A 26267-nucleotide genomic window follows, 5' to 3' on the forward strand; every position below is an offset into this window, starting at 1 on the left:
TGAGACGCAATGCAATTATAAATTTCGTTCATGACCCAGTTCTGGCAATCATTTTATCTAAGTTAATTCCGAGTTGCTGGTGTCACTACTCGAAAAGACTGAGGGAGCTCGCAAAACCTTTGTTGCGAATAGTCAGAATAATGTTGCTGCCGCTGCGCAAGCGGGTTCTAGAGCAACAGATTGACTCGCCGCCCCCCGCAGGGGCAGGCTAAGAGTTACATATCCGCGCAGGGTATGTCTCATGGATGTTGTGCTAGCTCGCACATTTCCCATGCTCACCAGTCTGCGCAAGGCTGTTCTTACAATCGTCCCCCGCAGGGATAAACAATAAATTTTGAACCACGGTCAATGCCTAGCAATGCACGAAGTTCTTTTCACTCGAGAGATTAGCCTACCCCCGCAGAGGCAGACTAAGAATTATATACCCGCGCAGGGTATGTCTCATGGATGTTGTGCTAGCTCGCACATTTCCCATGATCACCAGCCTGCGCAAGGCTGTTCATACAACCGTACCCCACGGGGACAAAGAAATAATTTTGAACCACGGTCAATGCCTGGCAATGCACGAAGTTCCTTTCACTCGAGAGGAGCTCGATTGGACAACTGAGGGAACTTCCACGGCAAAAGTACCCGTGAATATACCGCTTCTCTTTCGGATCTCGGGAATCTCGGGGATCTCGGAAATGCCAAAAAACGTAAGTACTGACAATCAAAAATTCAGAGCGGGTCAAACTTTGAAGTTTTACCGCCGTTTCTCGTTGGCAGCGCCTAGATGCTCCAGATTATTATTATAAAGATTCTAAAAGGGTACCGCATACCATTCATGGAGAAACCACCTCGGTTCATTCCAAAATTAAACCAAAATCTTTTTTCTACCACAGAGTCGGAAGATCTGTATCTCCAAATTCGACAAATGATATTCCAGGGTGTATTAGAAGTTGCCAGCCCCTTGCCAAGTTTTATTTCGACAATGTTTCTGGTCCCTCACTCTATTCGATTATGTTTTGACTCAGCCATTCGGGCTCATAAATGTTCAACTAATGACAGTTTCGTTTTGCAACCCGACGATTGGCTTTGCAAAATATACCTGTCCCAAGCTTATTTTACCTGGTAGTCGCTCCATCGCACTGACGGCTCCTACGTCTGTATACAAGGGACAGTTGCTGCAAATTACTTGCTTATTGTCCGGTCACCTGCTTCCCTGACCAATTGGGTTAAACAAACCCTCAGAGAGCAAGTTCTGCGTATCATCGTTTATTAGGACGATTATCTTATTGCTTATTAAAACAAAATCATCCTACAGAAGCATGTCCACATTTTGCTTCAAAGGCTTTACTTACGCCTCAACAAGACCTGGTATTTCTAGGTGTTCGTTGGAACACGTTTCAAAACGAAAAGCTACTTCCAGGCGAGAAAATGTCTAAAATTCATCAAAAGATACAGTCCTGAGTCCTGACAAAGAGTCTGGTAGATCTAAAGACCTTGCAGAGCATCCTCGGTCTACTGAACTTCGCCAGTTTCATAGTACCGAAGGCTACATTACCGAGCTCTCTTGTCTCTTCTCATAGACTTGGATAAGTCCGCATTTCCGGATCGCTGCTCTCTACCGAGACAAGCGACGATCTTCGGTGGTGGTTGCAAAGTCATCATCTATCAACTTCCATTCATTGGGGCCCACCATCGCACTGCTTGGCAACAGATGCGTCGGACCTAGCTTGGGGTGCTCAACTCGACCACCTTTCCTTAACGGGGACATGGTCAGCATTAGAAAATTTCATGCATTACAATCAGAAAGAGCTTCTAGCGCTCTGCTTCTCCGAGGTCAGCAGTCAGCACCAGACTCTCACTCGCTCGACAGTTCTTTGGCAGAGCGACAATCGAACAGCTATAACCTATATTTGGGACGAAGGTCGCACCAGGTCAGATGCTCTGATGGACATAACCATTCAGATTTTTCGAGTTATTGGATCATTCCCAAATCTGTTAACTTCTTGCACGGAGAAGATCAGAAAGTGCGGCTTACTTGTGTGACCGATCTATTTGCTTCCGCCGAAGCTCATGTAGTGACTAATTATGTAACTCTCGACTTGACCGATCAAGCAGGTTTATATCACGATGCCTTTTCTCAGAAGTACCTCCTAGCCTAGGTGTTTAATTAATACCCAAAGACCTGGCTCACCTAAATCAGGCTCAAAGAATTTATCTCCTAGTGGTTCCACGCTGGGAACGAGTATTTTGGCGAGCAGATCTCAAGTCGAGTGCAATAGCAGCACCGTATGCGATTCGCGATCTGGAGAAATACACAATCGACATTTCAGCGGGGGTCCCTCTTCCAAAGATCAGGAAATGACCCTGGAAGTATAGAAATGTGGAGGTGGTCGTAAAATTGTAAAATTTCTGAGGCTGAGATGATAACCATATAAAATTATTGTTATTATCATGGCGACCTTCTACTTTCAAAACTTATAAAGTTGCCTGGTATAGATGGTTATCCTGGTGTAAGTTTCACAGATGTGATGCTATGATGCTCACAAGCCGACGGTCACAGTCCTTGCAAAATTCTTAGCTTATCTATTTTTAATAGATAAAGCTCTCTTATAACACTATTTTCTTACATAAGTAGATATCTTCCATGTCTGATACAGAGATTTCTGGCCCTTTAAGTTCTTACGGTTTGGTAAAACATGTTAAAATCTATTGCATTGAAAAAGCTTGTACAACATAAATTAAAAACTTATTGAAGTCTTATACTGTTGACGCCAGTTGACGCAAGTAATTTATTTGTATTTTCTAGACATACAGATATTTTGCTTTTGTTTTCGTCGGGCAGACGTGTACATGATCTTACACACTGTAAGAATAGTGGTTTAAAATTCTTAATGTGATTAATTTACTTAGTCATAACTAAAACGAACAGTTCTGATTCTAGGCAATCTAGCTGGAAGATTTTAAGCAATCCCAGTAATAAGCAACCTTGCTGTTTACTGGCTTAAATGATGTAATCACTTTTTTCATCGCAGGCGTAGCGATTAGCGAAGCTAAATGTGCAATTTATTTACGAGTTTGCGAGGAAAACCATCTGCCGCCTTTAGCTGGCGGTATCAAAACTAACTTGTCTGAGACAACTGCACCACCAGGTAACGTCCGCTCAGCTATGGCTGAAAGTTGGATAGACAATGTATCCATTCATGAAATACTTTTGGGGCCGTTATTGAAAATCGGTACAAAAAACTAGTACTTTAATCTAATTCTAACGATTTAAGAAATTATTTTGTTCCTTTAGTTGATTTCATTATGTCCATATCAAAGCTTTTACAAGTTGAATTTTTGATTTGTCAATCAGTTTTTGGTGTAATAATTGTGTAAAAAAGTGTTTGAACACTGGATTTTCTATTCCATCACTCTTATATCACCTATATATTCATTTATAAAGTTTTTGAAGTATTTCCACAAGGAATTACTATTTTTATTTTATATTGTTATATTTTCTTTTCACATTGGCGTCTTACTTTTATTTTGTCACATTGGCGTACATCATCACCAGGCGATAACAAACACCTCTCAATTATTATGCTTCAAATAACGGTCAAGTGTTTAATAGCAGCGTTTTACCCTGAAATAAAACGCTTATTAAATACTTACCTTATTTGAAGCATAACTTTATTTCTGCCTGGTGTAATTTCGACTCAATGATCATAGTCGAGCGGGAATTCTCCCTCTACCTGCTCGATGATGGCGCCAAGGTTGACAGAGCTACCAACATTCAGGAAAGAAAAGGAGGTAAAATCTGCGGAAACGGAAGTGCCTATCTATTGAGATAGGCACTTCCGTTTCCGCAGATTTTACCTCGCATAATAATTGTATTATGCTTCAAATAAGGTAAGTATTTAATAAGCGTTTTATTTCAGGGTAAAACGCTGCTATTTAACATAGTACATTAATTGATAATATGCTCTAAGCCCCATACAATATCTGTCAAACTCTTCGTTTATTTGAAGTTTAATAATCAGTAAATATTTCTGAGTACGGCAGTAATTATTTAAATTTTAAAGAAGTATTTTTTATTGGGCTTTGCGGTATCCAACCCCGAAACACCCTTTGATATGATCTCAGGGAGCCCGAGGGACATGCTAAAGCTGTCTTGGGACCCGCAATGAAATTAATCAGAAGAAGACAGGTCATAGCAGGAGTAGGAAATATTCCCATTTTCCCTCACCGTACAAAGCGGGAGGTCTCACACGATGGGTGTGAGATGCTCTTAGAATCTAGGAGCTGTAATAAAAAATATTAATTTAATTTCTGTACACAGACAAGAATTACCTAATCCATACTAATATTATAAATGCGAAAGTATCTCTGTCTGTCTGTCTGTCTGTCTGTCTGTCTGTCTGTCTGTCTGTCTGTCTGTCTGTCTGTCTGTCTGTCTGTCTGTCTGTCTTGCTTTCACGCCAAAACTACTGAACCGACTGCAATGAAATTTTGTATACAGTTATTCTAGAGTCTGAGAAAGGACATAGGCTACATTTTGATGTGGGAAAATATCTTATTTCCATGAAAATATCGATGAAAATGAATTCGCATTGCGCGTGGCCAGCGCTCATCCCGGGGGTCCTGGGTTCGAGTCCCGCAGGCGGAACAAAAAGTTTTCAATGTTCCTGGGTCTTGGATGTGTATTAAAATAAAATTTCAAAAATCTTAAACATATTTTATGTATAATATTATAAAAAATCCAGAAATATATAGATGGAATGAACATTTTAGTTCTAATACGATTCAACAGATGGCGTTTTATTTTTTACTTTATTGTAACATAGAACTAATCATACTTATTAGTTAGTATGTTTTTGTTTATAGTTTTTAATACGTTAGAATATTATGTTTAATAATATTATCACTTGGTATAATAATAATCAATCTATCTTATCTTATGTAGAACTCCTACTGCATTTCTAATCCATACTATCCATACTAATATTATAAATGCGAAAGTATCTCTGTCTGTCTGTCTGTCTGTCTGTCTGTCTTGCTTTCACGCCAAAACTACTGAACCGATTGCAATGAAATTTTGTATACAGTTATTCTAGAGTCTGAGAAAGGACATAGGCTACATTTTGATGTGGGAAAATATCTTATTTCCATGAAAATTTCGATGAAAATGAATTCGCATTGCGCGTGGCCAGCGCTCATCCCGGGGGTCCTGGGTTCGAGTCCCGCAGGCGGAACAATTTGGCGTGAAAGCGAGACTGACAGACAGACAGACAGACAGAGATACTTTCGCATTTATAATATTAGTATGGATTATGTGCACACTGCATAGCTGTTTTTGGGTATTTTGATTAATTAAGGGCCGCGCTACACCGGAAGCACTTGCCAGGGTTTTAAAAAGTTTTTAAATTTGACACAAATTTTGTTGACACCGCGCGCTATAAACTAAAGTCCACGCGGACGAAGTCGCGGGCAACAGCTAGTTAATTATAAAGAAATTACCTTGACAGGCACAGAAAAAGAAATGTTTTCTTTCCAACATTTAATACATTTTCTTTATTAAAATGTTGACTGTATATTATTGAACCACGCGGTGGGACCCAATTCAGTCTATTTGTTGCAGTTATCCATAATTTACGGATTTTAGGGTCATAAGGAAATCTGAAAAAAAAAATGGCTACATGATAATTGTATTGGGATAGTACTTTAAAAATATAAAACCGACTTCAAAATAATTGTACTTAATTGAGAATTAAAATTATGTTATCTCGAAACTACTAGACCGATTTTGATGAAACTCGCAGTATTCCTTAAGTTGAACAATACCAAACTGTACAACCATACATACATACATACATAAATACATACACTTTTGAAATTTGGTACATTTGTTCACACACTGATCTAGACTAACATATACAAAAACTGGGCAGTTCTAGAAATATTACATACGCGTCGAATTGATAACCTCCGTTTTTGAAGTCAAAACATATTTACTTAAATTTCCCCATTAGCAGGGTAATTAATGTAAGCAACATCTGGCAACACTGGTATTTGAGGCTATAAAAACAAAATACATAAAATACAATATATTAAATGCTAATTTTAGTAAAATATGTGCTTAATGTGCTCAATATTAATAATAATTAAAGAAAGTTAATTTATAAAAACTGTGATGCTAATAAAATATAAAGACATTTTTGAAAACTTACGTGTGAAAAGATATTCCCTCAATTTTCCTTATTATATTGCTTTTACAGCCCATAACACTACATCCAAACATTATTTTAATTTACTGCACATACAAAATAAGAAAAACACAAACCACTACTTCTAACGTTACAATAATTAGTTAAATCAAACAAAATTTGTAAATCCCAGCTGTTTGTTTACGAAACGTCAAACTTTGTTTTACTCACAGATTACTAGTATATATGGTTTTACTCTTATAAGAGTATCACATTGGAAAAAATGGCCACGCGGTGAGGGACAGAAAATAATTATTTTATCTCTTTTCTCCACAAGCAATACGTAATTAACTATCTCTTTCTTTGTGTGAGTGAAAAGGAAATATACAGCTGTCTATACTTTTACTCTGTCTACGGTTTTGATCGTTTTTAATGCTAAATGGAACGCAGGGATAGTAGGTGTCACTGTCGTCGTCTTCGCGTCACTGAACGCTGATTGGTGTTTTGAAATCCGTTTAATTCGTAATTTTTGTAAAAAAACAATATTTTATTAAATATTAACCTTGCAGTGGCCCACCTTTTATATTTTTTTTAACAAAATTAATAGCAAATTTTTTATAAATATTATATTTAAATGTTCCTTTTAAGAGCCCATATGACCCTAACTTGACTACATACTTTAACCTAGATCTCAAAATCTGTAAGGTCTAGAAAACTGATTTTTTGACACAAGTAACTTCAGTTCATAAAGATTAAATGCTCAAGACGAAAACACGATTACTCAAAAAATGCTCGATAGTTTCTTTTTTACAAAAAACCTTGTTTTAGACACATTTTTGCTTGGATCTTCGAATTTTGCTGTCTTTTCTTTAATATTTTTTAATATCTAAAAAGGTATTGATAAAACCTAAATTTGCTCAAAACACTTTTTTCATAATCATTATAGTTCGTCTTTTATTCAAGTAAAACTAACTCGGCGATGATTCCGCGCCGTCCTTTTTCACCTGGCATATGAAAGACGGGCGTGAGTGTGAAGAGAGAAGGACGATGTTTGATTTTTAGAGTCAGGTGAGCTCTTAATACACAAAAAAATATTTCCCGCTTTTTATACTTGATAATAAACCTTTGCCAGTCAAAGGTTTATTTCGCCATAGCGCCATTTAAAAGAAAAATAAAATGACAGCTGCCACTGTCAGATGACATTTCAATACTTTCATACAGCCTTTGTCATTGGGAATTGGTATTATCTGTCAACGTAAATGGGAATTTAGAATTTTATTTGTATATTTCATAATCGTTAGTCACTAAATTACTATAAAATATGCCGAAGAATAAAGGAAAAGGAGGTAAAAACAGGAGGAGAGGAAAGAACGAAAACGAAACTGAGAAGCGTGAGTTAGTATTCAAGGAAGACGGACAAGAGTACGCCCAAGTCACAAAAATGCTCGGTAATGGCCGCTTAGAGGCCATGTGCTTTGATGGCAGTAAACGACTTTGCCACATAAGAGGAAAGCTACGGAAAAAAGTATGGATCAATCAAGGTGACATCATATTAATCGGGTTAAGAGATTATCAAGATGCTAAAGCAGATGTCATCCTAAAATACACTCCCGATGAGGCAAGAAATCTGAAAACTTACGGAGAATTCCCTGAAACGGTACGCATCAACGAGACTGTTGTATATTCTGTTGATGGTCTAGACGAGGATATAGAATTCGGCGACGAAGTCAGCTCAGACGACGAAGCTGATGCTGTTGATGCGATATAAACACTGTATGACAGCTCTAGTAAGTTAATGTAAATTTACTTCCCATACCTTTGTTGTGGTTCAGTAATTTTGAATTGTTCAAATTATACTTGCATATGTCTAGATTGCTAGACTCAGTATTCTATAAAATTTGAGGTTGTTAATTTATTTATACGAAATCCTCAAAAATTGTTGCATAACATTCCTCATAATTTGAATTACCTCCTGATAAATAATAAGGAATGTACATACATTAAAAATAAACAATTATTTTTGGTTCTTACTTACATTATTTATTGACCTTAATTTTAAAAGCCCCGCAGATAAGTTTTGTTTGTTAGGCAGGATAGTTTTGTTTGTGCGAGATTGAACATAGAGTATAACAATTATTATTATCTATAGGTAATTTATTTCTGTTATAAATTATTGTCTCATAATGATTAATAAGCAAACAACCACAATGTCCTTTATCTCAAATTTATAGGCTTAAAAGATGACTTTTAGAACTTATATTGTTAGCCAAGATATCATACATGACATTATCTAAGTTCTATAAGCATCATAATATTTCTGATATAAATAAATTTTTAGTGTATTATAGTTAAGCCTTTTCTTTCTTAGCCTTATGTCTCATAGAATAATTTTGATGATGATTGATGAAAATTCAGTGAAACATTTTTATTACACATTAAATCAATGTACCTACTTTTTTTCCCTAAATCATCTAGATTCTAGGGGTTTCTTCACTGAAAAACTATTGTATAAATTTCTACAACTGTTGCTATCATCATCAAAAATGTACAGTGCTTTTAAGAACTAAGATTTAAAGGTATTACAAAAGGAATTCGTTTTTAAGTGATAATTTATAACATTTACTTATACCAAAGCCCTATAATATTATGTTTATAACTTACAATGTAAGCATATTATTTAGCAGCCAGTAGCTGATTGTTTCCATTATCCAGTACAAAATTGCCTAGTAAAATAATATTATTATTAGTAACTAGATGACACTTTCCTTCTATTATACACATTCACTGGACCATGGGCATACCCAGGTTCTGGGCCAGGGGGGGCAGATCAGATTTTTTATAAGCTAGGTGTTTATAAAGAATAAAAAAAGACGGGTTGCACTCCGGGAGTGCCGGCAGAAGTGAAAACTTGATTATTAACGTTGTGCATTATTTTTTTTACAATTTTTTTAAGAAAATCGATTTTAAAAAATCGTTTTTTTAATTAATCGAAACCTTTACAATTGATTAAATTTTTAACTTTTTAACCCATTTTTTATGAAAATCGATTTTAAAAAAATCGATTTTTTTAATTAATCGAAACCCTTACAATTTTTTTTAACCCATTTTTTATGAAAATTGATTTTTAAAATATAAATTTTTTTAATCAATCGAAACCCTTTCGATTACATTTTTAACCCATTTTTTATGAAAATCGATTTTTAAAAAATCTATTTTCATAAAATTTCGTTCATAAAAAGCCCTTACAATCGATTAAAAAATATCGATAATCGAAAAAAAAACAATCGATTGTTCGATTAATCGATTTCGATGTTACAACACTACTCTCCAACCGTCTTACGGTTTTTCGATCAGCACGAGAATCTGACGCGAGTTTCACAGTTTTTACCCATCGGCAAAAGTGCTCAACGCCGCAAAAGAAGTTTTCACTTCAAAATAAATAATAACGAAATAAATGACAAAAATTCGTTTTCTTAATTTTTTATTTTTATAGATAAAAGTACTAGATAAGATACAGTAGGGACGTCAATGATCCAGGGATACCTGCCGCCCCCCCCCCTGGGTACGCCCATGCCCTGGACCACAGTATAGCAATATTATAGGGATATGTCATATTGCTATACTGTGCCCTGGACTTTGATCTTATACCTTTAAACGAGCAATTCTTGTATGTATATATATATCATTGGAGTCTCTGAATCGGCTCCAACGATTTTCATGAAATTTTGTATATTGGGGGTTTCGGGGGCGATAAATCGATCTAGCTAGGAATCATTTTCAGAAAATGTCTTTTTATTCGTGTTTTATCGATAATCGATAAACTGAAAAATATGACTCTTCCTGACATCTATTGGCGAATAATAATACTATTTCGTGAGCAACTAATTGTTTTAATGACCAGCAGATGGCGTTATTAAGTAACACGAAGTCAATGAGTGTTTACTATACCGAGCACTGAATATTAATTTAAGACTAAAATTTGCCAAATCGATTCAGCCGCTTTTGGATTTTAGCGAAGAAGCTGCATATAACGAGTTACCTCGTCTACACTTTGATAGTCTTCCCCGTGTGATTGTTTTACCCCCCTATAACACGCGCGCGATCAGAAAGGGATCAGAGTGACAGTTTACATGTTACATGTATCAGCCAGAATTCACGCACTTAGGCATAGAGGTAATGCTTGAGGATCGCTGTTGTTAACAGTATATCTGCAGCCTGACAAAAAACAACAGTACCAACTGAAACAGAGTAAGTATATACGTAGGTATATACACTAGAAAAATATACTACTAATATTAAAGTAAGTACATATTATTAAAACAATGATGCCGGCCAGGGCCCCCGCTACCATATGTGCAATGTGTGCAATGCACACGGGTGCCATCCTCTAGGGGCGCCAAATCGCCATCATTAGGGGCGCCAAAACCAAGGGCCCAAAAAATTTGCCTTAGAAAGGGGCGTCAAAATCTTTTTAAGCACACGGGCGCCAGAAGCCCTTACGGGGGCCCTGATGCCGGCTACATTGTTAAGCCGGGATTCTTCTCCCGTTCAAGAACCGTACACTTCTCTGGGAAAAAAATTTATCCTATCTAATATCCAGGGGGATATTAGATTATCATATATATTGGATCCGAGATCATTGAGTCAATGATATTGGATAATGTAATATAGACATGATTCATTTCTTCCTTGATCATAGATTTTTGACATTTGCTGAGAGATTGGATCCAATACGGGCCGTGTTCGTCGGCGTAAGACCATGCGCGCACGGGCAACTTTGTTGTTCGGCGATTTATTTGTCTCTTTCGAAAAAATAATTGCCATGTCGTCGGGGTGCGCGCACGAGAGCGACAGCAACCCGACTTTTTTCAGTTTTTTTCTTGACAGTCATCAACATGGATTTGGTCGAGACGGCTGCAGTGGTCGTTGCACTCGCTATAAAAAACCGAAGAAAGCGTCGAAAAATAGAATAATGGGTGCATCCACTATGGAGCGATCGGCTGACTCTCAGGAAATTTTATACTAGTTTTATGAAATTGAGAGCATACCCAAAAAAAATTTTTAAGTTACTTTAGACTGAGTGTCGAAAGTTTCGATGAACTGTGCAGAATCTTACTAGATTGGCAGTTTACGGCAGCAACGCGTTGCCACTTCGAAGATGTCTGCAGGCAATGATATTCTATGTTACTAACGTAACTAGATTGGAAGTTTACGGTAGCAACGCGTTGCCACTTCGAAGATGCCTGCAGGCATATCTCCCATACATAATGACATAACGAATATATGACTTGACATTGTCTTTTGAACAAAAAAGTGGTTACGCATTTCTGAGAATCTTTTGTAAGACATTGCTACTCTAGTATTATAGAAACTCATTGTCTGCAGGCATATCTGACCTACATAATGACACAATAACAATATTATGAATTGACATTGTCTTTTGAGCTATCAAGTGGTTACGCATTTCTGAGAATATTTTGTAAGACGTTGCTATTGCTACTCTAGTATTTTAGAAACTCATTGCTGCAAGTACACACAAACTCACGCAGCGGCAGTCGAGTGGCAACTGGCCGATCGGCAACTTTTTTGTTGCCCGTGCGCGCACTTGCATAGAAACCAATAGGGAAGGAGACAGTTGCGTCACGGGCTCTGGGCAACGAAAAAGTTGCCCAGAGTTGCGTCGCTACGTGCGCGCACTTTCATACTAGCTCCTAGACTTCATCAAGAGACAAATAAATCGCCGAGTAACTAAGTTGCCCGTGCGCGCATACCCTAATTTTTAGCGCATTTGCTGCAAAACCTACTTATTGCGCATGTCCAAATCATGTCATGCCATGGCAACGACAACTGTTTACGACTTGACATTTAACCATTTAAATAATATTTAATACATCGATAATTTCCTCCACTAAATTTTCCAAGTGATCCATATCCATATTTCCCATAATAAAATAATGAAACTAGTGTTTCATTATTTTATTATGGGAGGATTAGTGTTAAATAAATAATTATTTTAGACAATTTCGGTTCATGTATTTATGTTTAGCTTTTATTATTTCTAATTTGTAAGCAACTTCTTATGGCGTTGCCATGACATCTTTTGGACATGCGCAATAAAAGTTTTGTCCAAAAATACGCCGACGAACACGGCCCTTGTCATAGAAATAGGTGTTGCCAGTTATTTAATATAAAAAAGAGTTTTTAATTTCTTGTTCGTTAATATGTTTCAAATAATGTAATGTAATTATTTTTCTAATTATATACGTGGATAATCTTGCTGAAATAACAAAAAAAGCCATATTAAAAATGACGATGTCTTTTGACAAATCGAATTCTCTGAGATCTAGTAACCCTGACGTCAATACCTGTCAGCGTTAGCGCTCTCCATTGGCTATTGAAACCACATATGACGTAAATTAAGATCAATGAAATATGATAATGTAATACGCAGATATGATCAAATGATCATATATATTGGATCATATATATGATCATAGAAATGATCATATATAAGGCTGATTCTCCAAACCGCAAAATTTAGATGTCCGGACGTATAAATTACCCGCAGAGTTACATAATATGTAGACCTTTGTATTTTTTTATAGTAATATAAGGTGTGATCTAACTGGGCCACTTAGGTTCTGTAGAAAAACTTAATTATAAATATAATTAAAATTAATTTAAAGGTCGCAAAATTGATTCCCTGGACGTGTCCTGTCCCCAGAATTCACTATAAATTCACAAAAAAATCTTTTCTAATTCTAAATTCTAATTAAAAATTCTAATTCTAAAGTAAATAAATCGTTAGAGTATAAACAAATTTTTTATAAAACAATTGTATATAAACGTATATATCGTTATATAAATAGGAAAACTCATTTTAAGATTTGTCCTGGCTCACATAGTGATTCCCTATACGCTTCACTTGGAGGCTCGTACCTCCCTAGTTATAAGAAGCACGTGATTGAACCTCTACGTGGTAGCCCTCTAAACATCATGGGAGGAGGTCACACAATTCGTTGCTCCGTTTCCGAGTTACAAAGGAAAATATCTGATTCCCTCAACCTTGGTTCCTTACACAATTGATTCCCTATTCGCTAATTACAATGTCATTTCCAAAGTTAAGTTTGCTTAGACACGATGTAAACGACGATAATGAGTATGGTTTTTAGTTAGACTATTTATTGTTTAACCTACATGCACAGTTTTTGTACACCTCAGGAAAAACTAACTTTTTATTGATTCCCTCTACATAGGTACATTTTGATGATTCCCTGGGGATTTTAAGTAGGGAATCAAAATATTGTGCTATATATATAATATCAAAATATGAGCAACGAATTGTGTGACCTCCTTCCATGATGTTTAGAGGGCTACCGAACCTCCCGCCCTGCGCACCCGCAACCACGTGCTTCTTATAACTAGGGAGGTACGAGCCTCCAAGTGAAGCGTATAGGGAATCACTATGTGAGCCAGGACAAATCTTAAAATGACTTTTTCTATTTATATAACGATAATATATACGTTTATATACAATTATTTTATAAATATTTTGTTTATACTCTTACGATTTATTTACTTTGAAATTAGAATTTCATCGTATTTGTGGGATTTTTTTGGGAATTTATAGTGAATTCTGGGGACAGGACACGTCCAGGGAACCAATTTTTCGACCTTTAAATTAATTTTAATTATATTTACAATTAAGTTTTTCTACAGAACCTAAGTGGCCCAGTTAGATCACACCTTATATTACTATAAAAAAATACAAAGGTCTACATATGTAACTCTGCGGGTAGTTTATACGTCCGGACAACTAAATTTTGCGGTTTGGAGAATCAGCCTTCAGGGGTTTGTAAATCGTAATACAGAGTAATCGACAGGTTGCCACTGTTCACTTAGGATTATAGTGTTCTGTGAATTGTGATAGTTCATACACGCAAAAAGGAACCGCACATTTTGGAAACAATGCGATAGCATGATAGAGTACCTACAGAGCACGAAATCTTTTTCCAAATAAAATATTATTTGGATATATTATACTTACTAATATACCTATAGAAAAAATACATAATATAATAACGCCTCCGTGGTCTAGTGGTATAGAGCGCGGCTCTTGACTCGGAGGTCGTGGGTTCAATTCCCGCGTTAGTTTCCAAGTTTGGCTAGGACAATGCAGGCTGATCACCTGATTGACAAGTAAGATGATCCATGCGTCGGATGGGCATGTAAAAAGTCGGTCCTGCGTCTGATCTCTCGCCGGTCGTGTCGGTCTTCCGTCCCACTGGGTTATGAGAGTAAAGGAATAGAGATTAGAGAGTGCTCTTGTGTACCGCGCACACACTTGGGCACTATAAAATTACTCCTGCGTAGCTGGCCTGGTTTCAATGAAACCAGCCACCGTCACCGAAACCGGTGTGGGAGCTATTATTATTATACAATGATATTCTACTTATACAGATATGTTACGTCCATACTATTTTCCGGCTTAAATCTCTTCCGAACAATTTTCAAATTCAAAATTGCAGACATTGACAAATTTGACAGATAAGTGAAACAAAAGATACGAAAAACCATTTACATAAAAGAGACAGTTCTATTTTTAAGCCTCGAATCGTATCGCTGTCTCTTTCTTCGCCTGAGCTATGCGAATGAGCTAGCTAAAAAATAATTGAAAATGTAAATAATCGAGGTATTTATTGCAATCAAGACATGTGGTAAGAGATTCCATGTGTTTTGTTTACTTTCGAGTCATAATTGGTACATTTTCGAAACACGCACGACGTCATTTTCAATTTATTTAGGTAAGACAAGACGCAGCACGTTCGTGACTGCGCTCGATGCAGACTAAACAACAGACGGCCCAATTGGGCCGTATTTGAAGCTTCACAACGCGCGCGGTGGTAACATATCTGGTTTGAGTATTTCATCAGTGTTATTATAGAAAAATTCATTTCATTTAATTGCACGTAACCGTGTATGGTGTGTCTATTAGCATTTGTTCAAGTTTATACTCTATGGTAATGTGACTTCCACCACAGAATATATATTAGTACTTCCACTCGCTCGCGGCCTCAATTTTGATCAATGTTGCCAACTGCTAGATCGCCATATTGGATTTTGTTGTGCTTCGGTGAAAAACATTGAGAGCACGTGGATTGTAAAAAATTTATTATTGACCAAAATTCATTGATATTTTCAACATTTTGTTTACAAATTTTATCTATTATTAGTATACTTTTCCAAGTGACTATAATTGCATTACATTGTGAACGTGAGTATATAAATATCGTTACATACCGGCAATGTTAAAAGATTTTAACACGAGTTTCGATGAGAATCTATTTTTCATAGTTTTCCATATAACTTTGATATTGGTAACAGCAAATGCTTTATTTAAATGTTTAAATATCACGAGTAACTAATTTTTCTATTTTTGTACAACCAAAAATTGCGTAACCTTCTTTTTTAATTTGGTACAAATGCTTACGTGTTGCCCGTGAAGGTTTCCACTATGCTCGTGACCCTCACCGACAACGTAACATTTGGCTAAAATAACGAGAAGCACATGTTTTAAAATCATTAAAAGCTTAAGCGTAAGTAGGTTCTAGCATTATATTATGTAAATATGTAGGCGAATCGTGGCGTTTATAACATGTTACTACTTTCCGTATGGTTTGGGCCGGCGATGTATAATTATTGTAGGTAATGTTTTGAATTCAGCTTATTAACCAAACATTCATAATATATCATTTTTGATCGGTTAAATGAAAACTGAATGTTGTTAACCTATTTCTATTATAGAGATAAAAATAGCATGATATACCTATTTACAATTAAATATCGAGGTTAGTTGATACAAACAATAACACCGGAAACATATTTTATGTGTGCTATTTTGCCAATTTAAAATAGCACAAAAAATTATACAGAAATGTTTGAATTTATAAGTTTCTTATCTATTTTTATCAGTTGTGCTTGTGTCACATTTTTGTGTCTTATCACTCATAAATTGAGGTTAAATCTCTTATAACTTGGAAATATCTTTATTTAAAATATTCCTTAGTAGTATAATATTTAGAAACATTGTTTTATATTTTGTAATATCGAGATTTATGTTTTGGTTACCAACATAAGTCAAGGATAAACAACTTTCACATTTACTCTATCCACAACCATAACCCTTGTATATAAATTATGAATTGTATCTGTATTCTTTATCAGCTATTTTAATTCAATCAATAAAATGATTATTAAAGATTCCTTTGACATGAACTTTTCTCAACTTAATCCCTCGATCGTGGTTCCTGGAAATTTATTGTTTTCGCTGTCGAATTTAACCGCTTGGGAGTTGAAGCATTAAGGTACCTTTACCCAGCTATCCAAATTGTATGCCAAAAACCAAAGCCACATTTAGAAAGTATTATCTATTTAACTCTTTATTCTAGATTGTGAAAGTGGCTGATCATAATGGCTCCATGTCGTCAACTTATCATGTGGTCAGTCCCATCAATAGCAGTTTTACTAGGTATATACTGGTTCAAAAAGAAAAGGGAGTATGCAAAATCTGACCCTGGAGGAAGAGAGAAGTTGAAAACTTTGAAAGAGGAGTTGGCAGAAGCTCTAAATGCCCAACTCGAGGATATGAAAAAATCTCCCATAGGCAAAGCAGACCGCTCCTTAATTAAGTCTGCACCTATTGACATCGTTGCTAATGGTTATGGTTCACAACACTCATCACCGATGCAACTGACGGACGAGGAGGTTGACATACAAATAGATAAGATCATAAGAAAGAAATCTTTAGAAAAAGAGAAGAGGTCTGTCGTCAATGGCAGCCAGAAGGAGAGTGATAAATGTGTGATTAGTGGATCTCTAACTATAGCTCCTAATTGTACTCTAGTTGCATCTTTCAAAGCGGAATCTCCCGCTGATAATTTTTTTAGTGTAAAAGAGGAAGTCGTCCAAGAGCCTCCAATAGAAAGCAAGCATTACGAAGACTCAAATATTTTGCAGCCCCAGGACACAATGACTTGTGAAGTCCATGACTCTACTGCTGACAGACTGAATGAAAATGATGGCCAAAACAGTAGTAGTGTTAAAGAAGAGTCCTGTGAGAATGCACCACAAGAAAATGAAGCTCAATTTTCAAATCCTCAAACTAGGCGTATTTCAGAAAGGGATTCTGCAAATCATAGCCCTGTGGATCCTTTGCTTGCAAGTCCATCAGTATGTCACTTCTCTGACAGTCACAGTGAGGTGTGTATTGCTGTACTTATTTTTAAATAGACACTTGTCCAAGTAATTAACTGTTTTGTTTGTGAGAGTTGTAAAAATCCCCTGCAAGCCCCTTTATTTCCTCTTGTTTTTTATTTTTTTTATTTATTTTACTCTTGTCGGAAGGAACATTGACATCTTCTAATCAAATTGATGTGCTTTCAGGGATCCAGTGATAGTGGAAAAGGATGCTCCGAAGCAGCCAGCCCGCCTCCGGCCAATATGAACATGGTATCTACAGAGGCCGGTTTGAGAATACACCAGTTTTTAATACCACAGACATTAGTTGGTCTATTAATAGGAAAATATGGCTCATTTGTGACCAGAATAAAGGCTAAGACTGGTGCAACTGTGTATGTCAGAAAGCACCCAGAACTTATGAAGCAAAAAATATGTGCAATTGAAGGTACAGTTTGCCAGTCTTTGGTTTTTTTACCTATATTTTGCTTTATTCTAAATGTAGACTTGTTTACATTTAGAACAGAATTGTACATTCCCATTTATTTCCAAAGTCTGCATGGTAATAACACAGCTATCAATATATTTTGTAATGTATTATGCTTAAAATAATAATTCTTCTCAAAGGTCAAGAAATATTATTACATAATTTCAATATTTAGCTTGAATTGGTAAAATTCTGATAAGATAAAACCAAAAAAATATATATTATTGTTTTTAAAACACTAACCTAGTAACAGATCAGAACTAACAAAGTAACAGATCATGATACTGATTGTTTAGTAGAATAATTATATGTGAAAATATATATTTTTTTATTCTCAGGAACCCAGAGCGAAATAGAAGCTGCATTAGAAATGATTAAAGAGAAATTCCCAGAAAAGAGGTTCCCCAATTTCACGACGCAAGAAATAAGTGCAGAATTATATCAAAGATTGGTACCTCTACTGCCTGAATTTTTGCAAGTAAGTTTTTAGAACTAACAGTTCTGCAAATAAATTAAATGTCAACGGTCGATGAGCAATATATGCTAATGTGTTAGTTACAGCTCGTGGAGTCGGTCAATAATGACACGATCATGACATGCCTAGTCAGTGCGGGGCATTTCTTCCTGCAGCAGCCGCTGCACCCAACCTTCCCATCACTGCATGCCCTGCATCGGCTGATGGCTACCACATATCAAAATTCAGATGTGCCTTCCCTGCCACATCCCATCAAAGGTAAGTGCAAAAGTCATTAAATTTTTTTTATGAAATGATAATGGTTATTTATGTTTATATTACTATAATAAAAAAAATAACAAATTAGCTTACCCTATTATACCTTACTAATGTTACTCAAATCTTCTGGTAATGGAGGGTAATTTTTGACCCCAGCAGTGTATGTTTCCAGCAACAGTAGAGCGACGCACTTCCGTCACCCGTCGTAACGAGATTACACAGAAGCACAAGAGTGTACATGTTTAAATAGTAAAAATATCGTAAAAAATTCGAACGCCTGGAGTAATTTTTGACCTCCGATACCAGTTAAGGGTTAAAAAACAAGCCCGAGTCCAAGCAATGTAACGAAATTTAACCAAACTATAACAAAGAAGGAGGGGCATATCTTACCCACAAGCGTAGCACCTTGATCATATACCAAATGAAAGGGATTGAAAAGTGGAACATTTGATTGTATGATGAAAAATCTCCAAACCATGGGAGAAAAAGTTTAAGAGAGTAATATAATATAGTATAGCCTTTTATAATTAGCAATATTAGCAAATGGTGCAATAAATACAAGACATTTTATTTGACTCAAAAAAAGAAAAAAAAAACACCTGTATTATTGTAACATTGTCCATTTGTTAGTATTGCTAATATTGAACAATATTTCTAAGTGATAGTATACAATACAATTGTGGCGAATTAGCCTAATATTGCCTATACGACAGCTGAAATGTATCACGTGGGTTCCGGCGTGACCGAGCATAACACGTCGCTCAGTCAGAAGATCTTCCTTTGTGGCCACCACGCTTATATCCCACATTGGTGACCCTCGACAGAACACGCCTCCTTCATCATAATCACGCTTATTACGAAAACACGGATTTATCAAATCATCCTACGACATATCCCACACAATCAAGGGAAGGTTTGATGTTCAGCATTTTATGATTTTCTCATATGTTCCATTTATATGTGAAACAAATTAATTTAAAAAAAACACTTAAGTTTGCTATTCTTATTTTCCAGAAATGATTCCTTACTAGCTGCAACACTATAAATTGACGCATTAATACAGGGTTTTCCTTTTGTACATTTTTTTTAAACTTCTACCCTCTTTAACTTTTTCCCCCATTGTTAAGAAATTTTTCGTGATACACTAAAATGATTAACTTTTTAAGCCCTTCCATTTGATATATGAATGTGTGAATGTGCTACAGTTTGCACTTTTCAGCACTTAACAGTCTTCAGTCGGCTGTCAGGTCCTGACTGCCTGCTTACGTTTACTGTAAAATGATTTGATCACAGAGCTACAGGGATGAAATATTTTCAAATTACAGAGGGTTCCATCTGCGCCGCACCGACAGAGAACAACTGGTATCGCGCGCAAGTGATCTCCACCTCGGAAGAGAATGACACGTCCGTGGTGAAACTCGTCGACTTCGGCGGATACTTGACCGTAGACAATGACCAGCTGAGGCAGATTCGCTCAGATTTCATGACACTTCCTTTCCAGGCAACGGAAGCCCTTTTAGCGTTTGTGAAACCAGCAAACAACGGTTATTCTCATTGATTTATTATTATCATCCTGCATAATTCTTCATTAATTCTTTATTCCTATTCATCTCTTATGTTCTCGACATAATTATTTATGGATTTATTGCTTATTTATGCTTGTTCTACTTATATGAACTTGTAACTATTTTTATAATTCTAATTTATATTCTACAATATTTAACTACTGTTAAATTATTTTTATTTCATTGAAAATCTACTGATGATTTTAATTAATTTAAATTTAATTTCATTATTAGTCCTATTACTTATGCAAATACTGCTCCAGTTACATGACAAGTAATAAAAATATCGATATGCTAAATGCTAACGAAGATATTTTTTCTGATTGTATTTTAATTATGCTAACTAAACTTTTAAAGCAAAACATTAATGCATGATTTTATAAATGGTAGAAATTTTTAGTTGCTTCTTTATTTCATTCGTCCACCCTTTCATCTACACTATTTTGTATTAAAGTTGACGAAGGTTGGTACAAACACACCAGTATGAGCACATTCACAATAAAATACACAAAAAAAATCATGTATGTGGGTTCTTTGGTGGCTGGTGCCCATGACTGTACTTTTTTTAATGTTGTGATTAATAATTGACTTTTGACCAGCTTTTATTTATGTTAGGTTCTTTCTCCTTTGACGTTCTATCTTACTATGGGGGTTGTTAAAATATAGTTTGTGCGTTCTAAGATGATATGGGTGACAGTTTTCATGTTCCTTGCTATGGGGTTTTTTTACAAGAAAACAAAAAAAATCAAAATGTAATAAATTATATTCCATCTACAAAAACAAATTTTCCTATAATAATTGTAAATGAATAAAAATGAAAAGATGCTAAATGCTAACTTATTAATAAAAATTATAAATATTAACTGTGAAATAGGAGTATAAAATTATTGTTACAAAAACATTTGAAAAATGTCATATGCATGAAACAGAACTTATGTCAATAGAGATTGACTCTGTTGAATCGAAATCAAATCGATAAAAAAGGGCGGCCATCTTAAATCGCCGGCACCACTGAAATGTCAGTACGAAATCGATAATTTCGATTGCAGTTCCTTTACGAAGTTATTCGATATTTTGAAACTATCGATTAATTTTTGTTAGGTAACTTCCCTACTATTGTCAATTATAATGTGCCACGCATATGATCATAAAACGCACAAACTATAGTTATCTGTGTCACCAGAACCAAGGAATTTGAAATAATATTATTATGAATGTTGAGATTATTATTAATAGATAATACTTTAGAGTTTAGAGTGTGTACGAGTTTCCTGTATTGAGTTCACTGTGAAAGTAGCAGCGCTAAAAGAGTAATGAAAAAGAAAATATATTTAGAAAATTGTTTTTTATATAAATTATAACAAGATTTTAGACAACAAGATCTAAATTATTTAGTCAAGTGCAACATAAAATACCTGCAAAGCTTGGTTAGAAAAATATGAAGCTTTATTTTTCTATAATTTAAAATGTCTCTACAGGCTTACCTTACCTTTATATGGAAGCTTCTTTGGGGTATGCTCAACATCCCCCTATCTTAATCTGACCGATCGATCCAATAATAATTCAATACTTCAAAATTACTTTTTTAAACCCACCACGTGAGAAATCTAATTTCTATAATACCATGATAACTAGACACATGTCGGAAGTCTATACGTACAAGCTTAATCTGACACGCCCGAGCAGGTTGCGAAATCCCCTCTTCCCCTCCCCTACTTACTATATAAGGAATAAATACACACCCTAAAGTCACTTAGTTTTGTCCATAAAAGTGACCTGCCTGAAACAACATTGGTTTATAATTATACATAGAGATCAAATCTATAAGGTCAGAGGTAAAATTTATAGGCACTTGTAGATTATATTATAATGTGTGGTTTCAGAAGCGGAATGGAGCGGCGAGGCGCTGCGCATCATGGCGGGTCTGACGGCGGGGCAGCTGCTGCACGCGCAGGTGGCGGGATACGACGAGGCCGCACGGCCGCTGGTGCACCTCTACCTCACCATCAACCCGCAGGTTTGTACCCTTCTAGTAGTTTATTATACTATTACTAGCTGTCCCGGCAAACGTTGTTTTGCCATATAAAGTATTTCGCCCATATTATTTTATTGAAGTGACTAAATAAGTATGGCACCATGGCAACGTCCATCGCTATCCCGTCGCACAAACAATGGTCGCCGTCAGTCTCGAGTTGTAATAATTTACATCAACTTGTCAATATAAAAAGTAGACGTTGTCCGATTCTCATCCCCTAGCCGATATGCTAAGATTCACGAAAATCGGTCGAGCCGTTTCAGAGGAGCACACGACCACGCACCACGTGACGCGAGAATTGTATATTATATATTAGATTTTGTTTGCATGTGAAAATATTGGGCCGATTTTTTAAGGGAAAGAACATAGGGCTTTTTATCACAGGGAGAAGTACGATTACCGTTGGATACTGTTTTTACGCGGGCGGAGCCGCGCGCAAATTGTAATGCTACTCTTTTGATGTGGTTTTCCTGCTAGCTATAAACCATAGACATGTTTATCACAGTGTCGATTGTATATCGATCTAACGTCGATATAACTCAACTAGTAAGTGCTGCGCTCAGAGACGAATATTAATTACTTGAAAGTTGAACGTAATTAAATACATAATAAAATTAAGATTTTTGAAGAAGTTGTGTGTGTTTAATAACATGTTTATTTAGGAAATATAATATATTATGCTACTTTTATATAGGATTGAATTCACATATTAAAGTATGTCAAATCAAATAATTTATTTATTACCCATACGGCCACACTCATAGACATTTAATTATGATTAATGTTCAATTTAATGAAGAGTTTGACAGATAATGTATGAGGTTCATGTCAAATTTTTAAATTAATGACATTTAAGTAATTAATGTTCCACTCTGAGTACGGCAGAATAGTCATTAAAAATTATAATTAAATTAAGCCAAAGATAAAAAAAATGTGCTTTTTTTGTTTCCAGCAAGTGATATTCTTAAACCAAGAGCTGGTGGACCGCGGGCTGGCGGAGTGGGACGTGCCCGCCGACACGTGAGCTCCGCCCCCCGCCGCCCGCCCCGCCCCACACGACCCTAATGTGAGATTACATCCTAGCGTCAGACATCCTCCAGCCCTCACCACGAACACGTTAACGTGTGATCTTACATTACGAGTTACGTTCAAAGAGTCTTCGCGTTCCTCGATATAACAGTAGCTACTTCGTTTGTCGCGCCGCTGCAGGGAAAGTCCGTTTCCAGAGTAGATTTTTATGTGTTGACTTTTTTTTGTATATTGAAGTAATATTAAACGACTGATGTAAGTGCTAACGAACATATTCCTATGGAGTTTAGATTTGTATTTAATTACGCGTATAATCCTACGAGTAATACGAATTATACGCTTAAGTGTTAAGTCGAGCAGTGAATGCTGTCTGATAGTTTTAGGAATTATATTTTGGCACTTTAGGTCGTCGAGTGATGGTCAGGATGCTCATTATAATCGATGAAACGCACTGCCTCGAGCATTTTTTTACCGATTTCCGTATCGATAGGATCCGCAATCTTTATTTCGCCTTATGAATCGTGCCTTGTTCATGTAATATGATGTAAAAATATTAAGATGTAGAAGTTTTTTTAGAAAATTCTTCTGGAAAAACTTTTTTGTTGTACTGATCTGACTTCTAAAAATTAAATGTAAATATTTCTAAATGTAGATCTACGTAAAGTACGTAAGCGTTCTTCTTTACCGGTGCCTCTCATTTGTCGCAATGCAGAAGTGACGCGGTGTATTTGTGACTCATTTATTTTTACTTTAAAGTCTGTGACTTGGAGCTGGTCGCTTTCAATAAGGTGACTCGGGAGTCATATTTTGTACGAGATGATTTGAGACAGGTACCGACTAGGCTGCTACTATGCACACTGTTAAATTTGGCATGTTTATACAAATACTTAAGTTATAATGAGCAGTCGATTGTCCTGACTTTAATAATGTACATAATATTAGATTTAAGTAGATACTAAAAGCAATTTGGTACTTGTGTTCTAAAGTTCAGTATTTTTACTATGTTCGCGATTTAGGTGTTTACAATAGTGTTCGAGTTTGTATGCATACTGTGTAGTGAATTTGGCAGGCTATGTTTTGTTTAAGGTTACATTGGTTTGTAGTTAGCTTCGGGAGTACACTCTGTATCTGATATTTTATTACAAATCGATGGTGTTTATTTACGGAACAAATACTGGATTAGCTGAATTCTGAGAGATTTGATCGTTGTGGCTAGGTCTCCGTTTGCATATTGTTGATACCCCTATTGTATATAAATTAATATATTTGCGGTTAAATCAATAAATTATCGTTTTTAAAATTATCTGGCATTTCTTTTAAGCCTGTACCCTAGTATCTTAAGACTTCAAAGTATTTTAATTAAAAATTGTAAATAATACATACTGTGTAGAAATATCACCAACGGAAGAAAACTGAAACTGGAATAGGTGGAATGATAGGTGGTGGAATATGAAAGACAAATTTTCTTGAATGTGGTTATTTCCTATGTAGTTGAAATACAATGTCAATATGTTCATCTAAATTCTAAATGATGATAATTATTGCAGGCAATAGAGATGTCTTTAAACTTTGTTTGAACTTGGAGTGCAGGTATTTTTTTATGGAAATTAGAATACATATTATTATAACATGCTTAAATTCATCTTACAAAGATCATAACATTATGATTCCTTAGAAAATAAATACACAGCTCATACATTTACCCATGTACTATTTGCATAAGCATCGAACTGTGTCCTGATACAATGAGATACATAGTACCCTTTGACCTTAACTATTTTGGTTTTCATAGTAGATATGAGAATTGAGAACATCTGCAGTCTACAACTATAAGTTAAAATAGTATAATAATAGATATTGTTTGCCACTTCATAAAATTGTAGTTTAATCATCATTAAATGTCTTGAAGTGCGGCAGTTAGGCTTTAGTGAATAAGCGTTAGCTGGCCCTAGACCAGGGGTTCCCAAACGTATTTTGTCTACTGCCCACTTCGAGAACAAATTAATATGTTTTAGCACCCCCATTGTTTCAACTTAAAATGCACTAGATGAAATAAAAATACAAATTAGCCCCGTAGCCTCTACACAACGCCCCCAATTTATTTTCTGTATCGCCTTTAGACCTTCAGCGCCCACAAGGGGGCGTTATCACCCACTTTGGGAAAGGCTGCCCTAGACGATCAATTTTATTGTACAATATCACGTACCTTGCAATATTATTGACGGTCTAGGGTAGATATTGAACGCGCCCGCCTTTCAATCTTGTCAAATAAATTGTTCAATGATATTGCACAATATAATTGAGTCTAGGGGCCCACTAAAAGAGAAAATAAAGACACATTTTTATAATTATTACTATGGATGTAATAAAACGTGTTTTTTTGCGATTAAACCTGCTTTCTTGAACACTTGAAATTTTTAACCGACTTTCAAACAGCAGAAGGTTCTATGCTCGATTGTACTACTTACCTACTTATTTTTAAAACTAATGATTATACTAAACAGTATAGAGTAATAGATCAGCGGTCGTCACACTTTACTGGCCAAGCAAGGGCCACACATTACAAAGTGAGTGCCAGCACCGGGCCGCAGATATTCTAACCATTGTGTAGTTTAGTTGAACATTCAAATAATTAACATTGTCGCGGGCCGCACAGATAACGGACGACCACGGGTATAGACTGTAAGTATAGAATTTGATGTAAAATCATTGCATTATTATACTTTGAATGTCGTTTTCTGTGTGACAAAATCGGAATCATTTCCTGAAAAGGTGTTTGAATAATAATACCTAACAGAGCCTAGAGCTAATCATAAGAGGTGTGATTAGATAGAGATAGCAATGTCCACATGATATGGTCCATAACGATAACACATAATCTATGCTAATATTATAAATTGACTGTTGCTGGTCGCCCCGCACCTCCCCCGCGGGCGAAAACTAATGGGGCGAATGAGAGCCGCAAGGCTTCGAAGAGTCGCGAGACTGAGAGCCGCAAGGCTACGAAGAG

General features: G+C 35.9%; 2 protein-coding genes and 1 long non-coding RNA gene across 4 annotated transcripts; 2 read left to right on the forward strand and 1 right to left on the reverse strand.

Annotated features, from left to right (window-relative positions):
• Window positions 1-4159: 4159 nt before the first annotated feature.
• LOC121731507 lies at window positions 4160-6395 on the reverse strand. Its single transcript, XR_006036247.1, has 3 exons — window positions 6198-6395; window positions 5488-5646; window positions 4160-4272 (listed from the first exon to the last, which is right to left on the reverse strand). It is a non-coding gene; the product is annotated as an uncharacterized LOC121731507 (long non-coding RNA).
• Window positions 6396-7394: 999 nt separating this feature from the next.
• Window positions 7395-8520, forward strand: LOC121731506 (eukaryotic translation initiation factor 1A, X-chromosomal). The gene has a single exon (XM_042120941.1). It carries the CDS (start codon window positions 7495-7497, stop codon window positions 7939-7941), a length of 447 nt encoding a protein of 148 aa, XP_041976875.1. The 5' UTR covers window positions 7395-7494; the 3' UTR covers window positions 7942-8520.
• Window positions 8521-15276: 6756 nt separating this feature from the next.
• Window positions 15277-24560, forward strand: LOC121731505 (A-kinase anchor protein 1, mitochondrial). Of its 2 annotated transcripts, none has more exons than XM_042120939.1 (8): window positions 15277-15447; window positions 16622-17432; window positions 17616-17856; window positions 18234-18373; window positions 18451-18628; window positions 19954-20172; window positions 22077-22210; window positions 23181-24560. In XM_042120939.1, the coding sequence occupies exons 2-8, from the start codon at window positions 16644-16646 to the stop codon at window positions 23250-23252; spliced, it is 1773 nt and encodes a 590-aa protein (XP_041976873.1). In that variant the 5' UTR covers window positions 15277-15447; window positions 16622-16643; the 3' UTR covers window positions 23253-24560. The 2 variants fall into 2 exon arrangements, with proteins under 2 accessions (XP_041976873.1, XP_041976874.1); XM_042120940.1 differs by having other exon boundaries at window positions 15278-15447; window positions 18457-18628.
• Window positions 24561-26267: the final 1707 nt, after the last annotated feature.

Source organism: Aricia agestis, chromosome 11 (assembly GCF_905147365.1).
Source record: "Aricia agestis chromosome 11, ilAriAges1.1, whole genome shotgun sequence".
Classification (NCBI taxonomy): Eukaryota; Metazoa; Arthropoda; class Insecta; order Lepidoptera; family Lycaenidae; genus Aricia; species Aricia agestis.

Coding starts and splice junctions, on each gene's coding strand:
- LOC121731506 (XM_042120941.1), top strand. CDS start 7,495: ATGCCGAAGAATAAAGGAAAAGGAGGTAAAAACAGGAGGAGAGGAAAG.
- LOC121731505 (XM_042120939.1), top strand. CDS start 16,644: ATGGCTCCATGTCGTCAACTTATCATGTGGTCAGTCCCATCAATAGCA. Junction 17,433..17,615: donor TCTCTGACAGTCACAGTGAG/GTGTGTATTGCT, acceptor ATGTGCTTTCAG/GGATCCAGTGATAGTGGAAA. Junction 22,211..23,180: donor ACCTCACCATCAACCCGCAG/GTTTGTACCCTT, acceptor TTTTGTTTCCAG/CAAGTGATATTCTTAAACCA.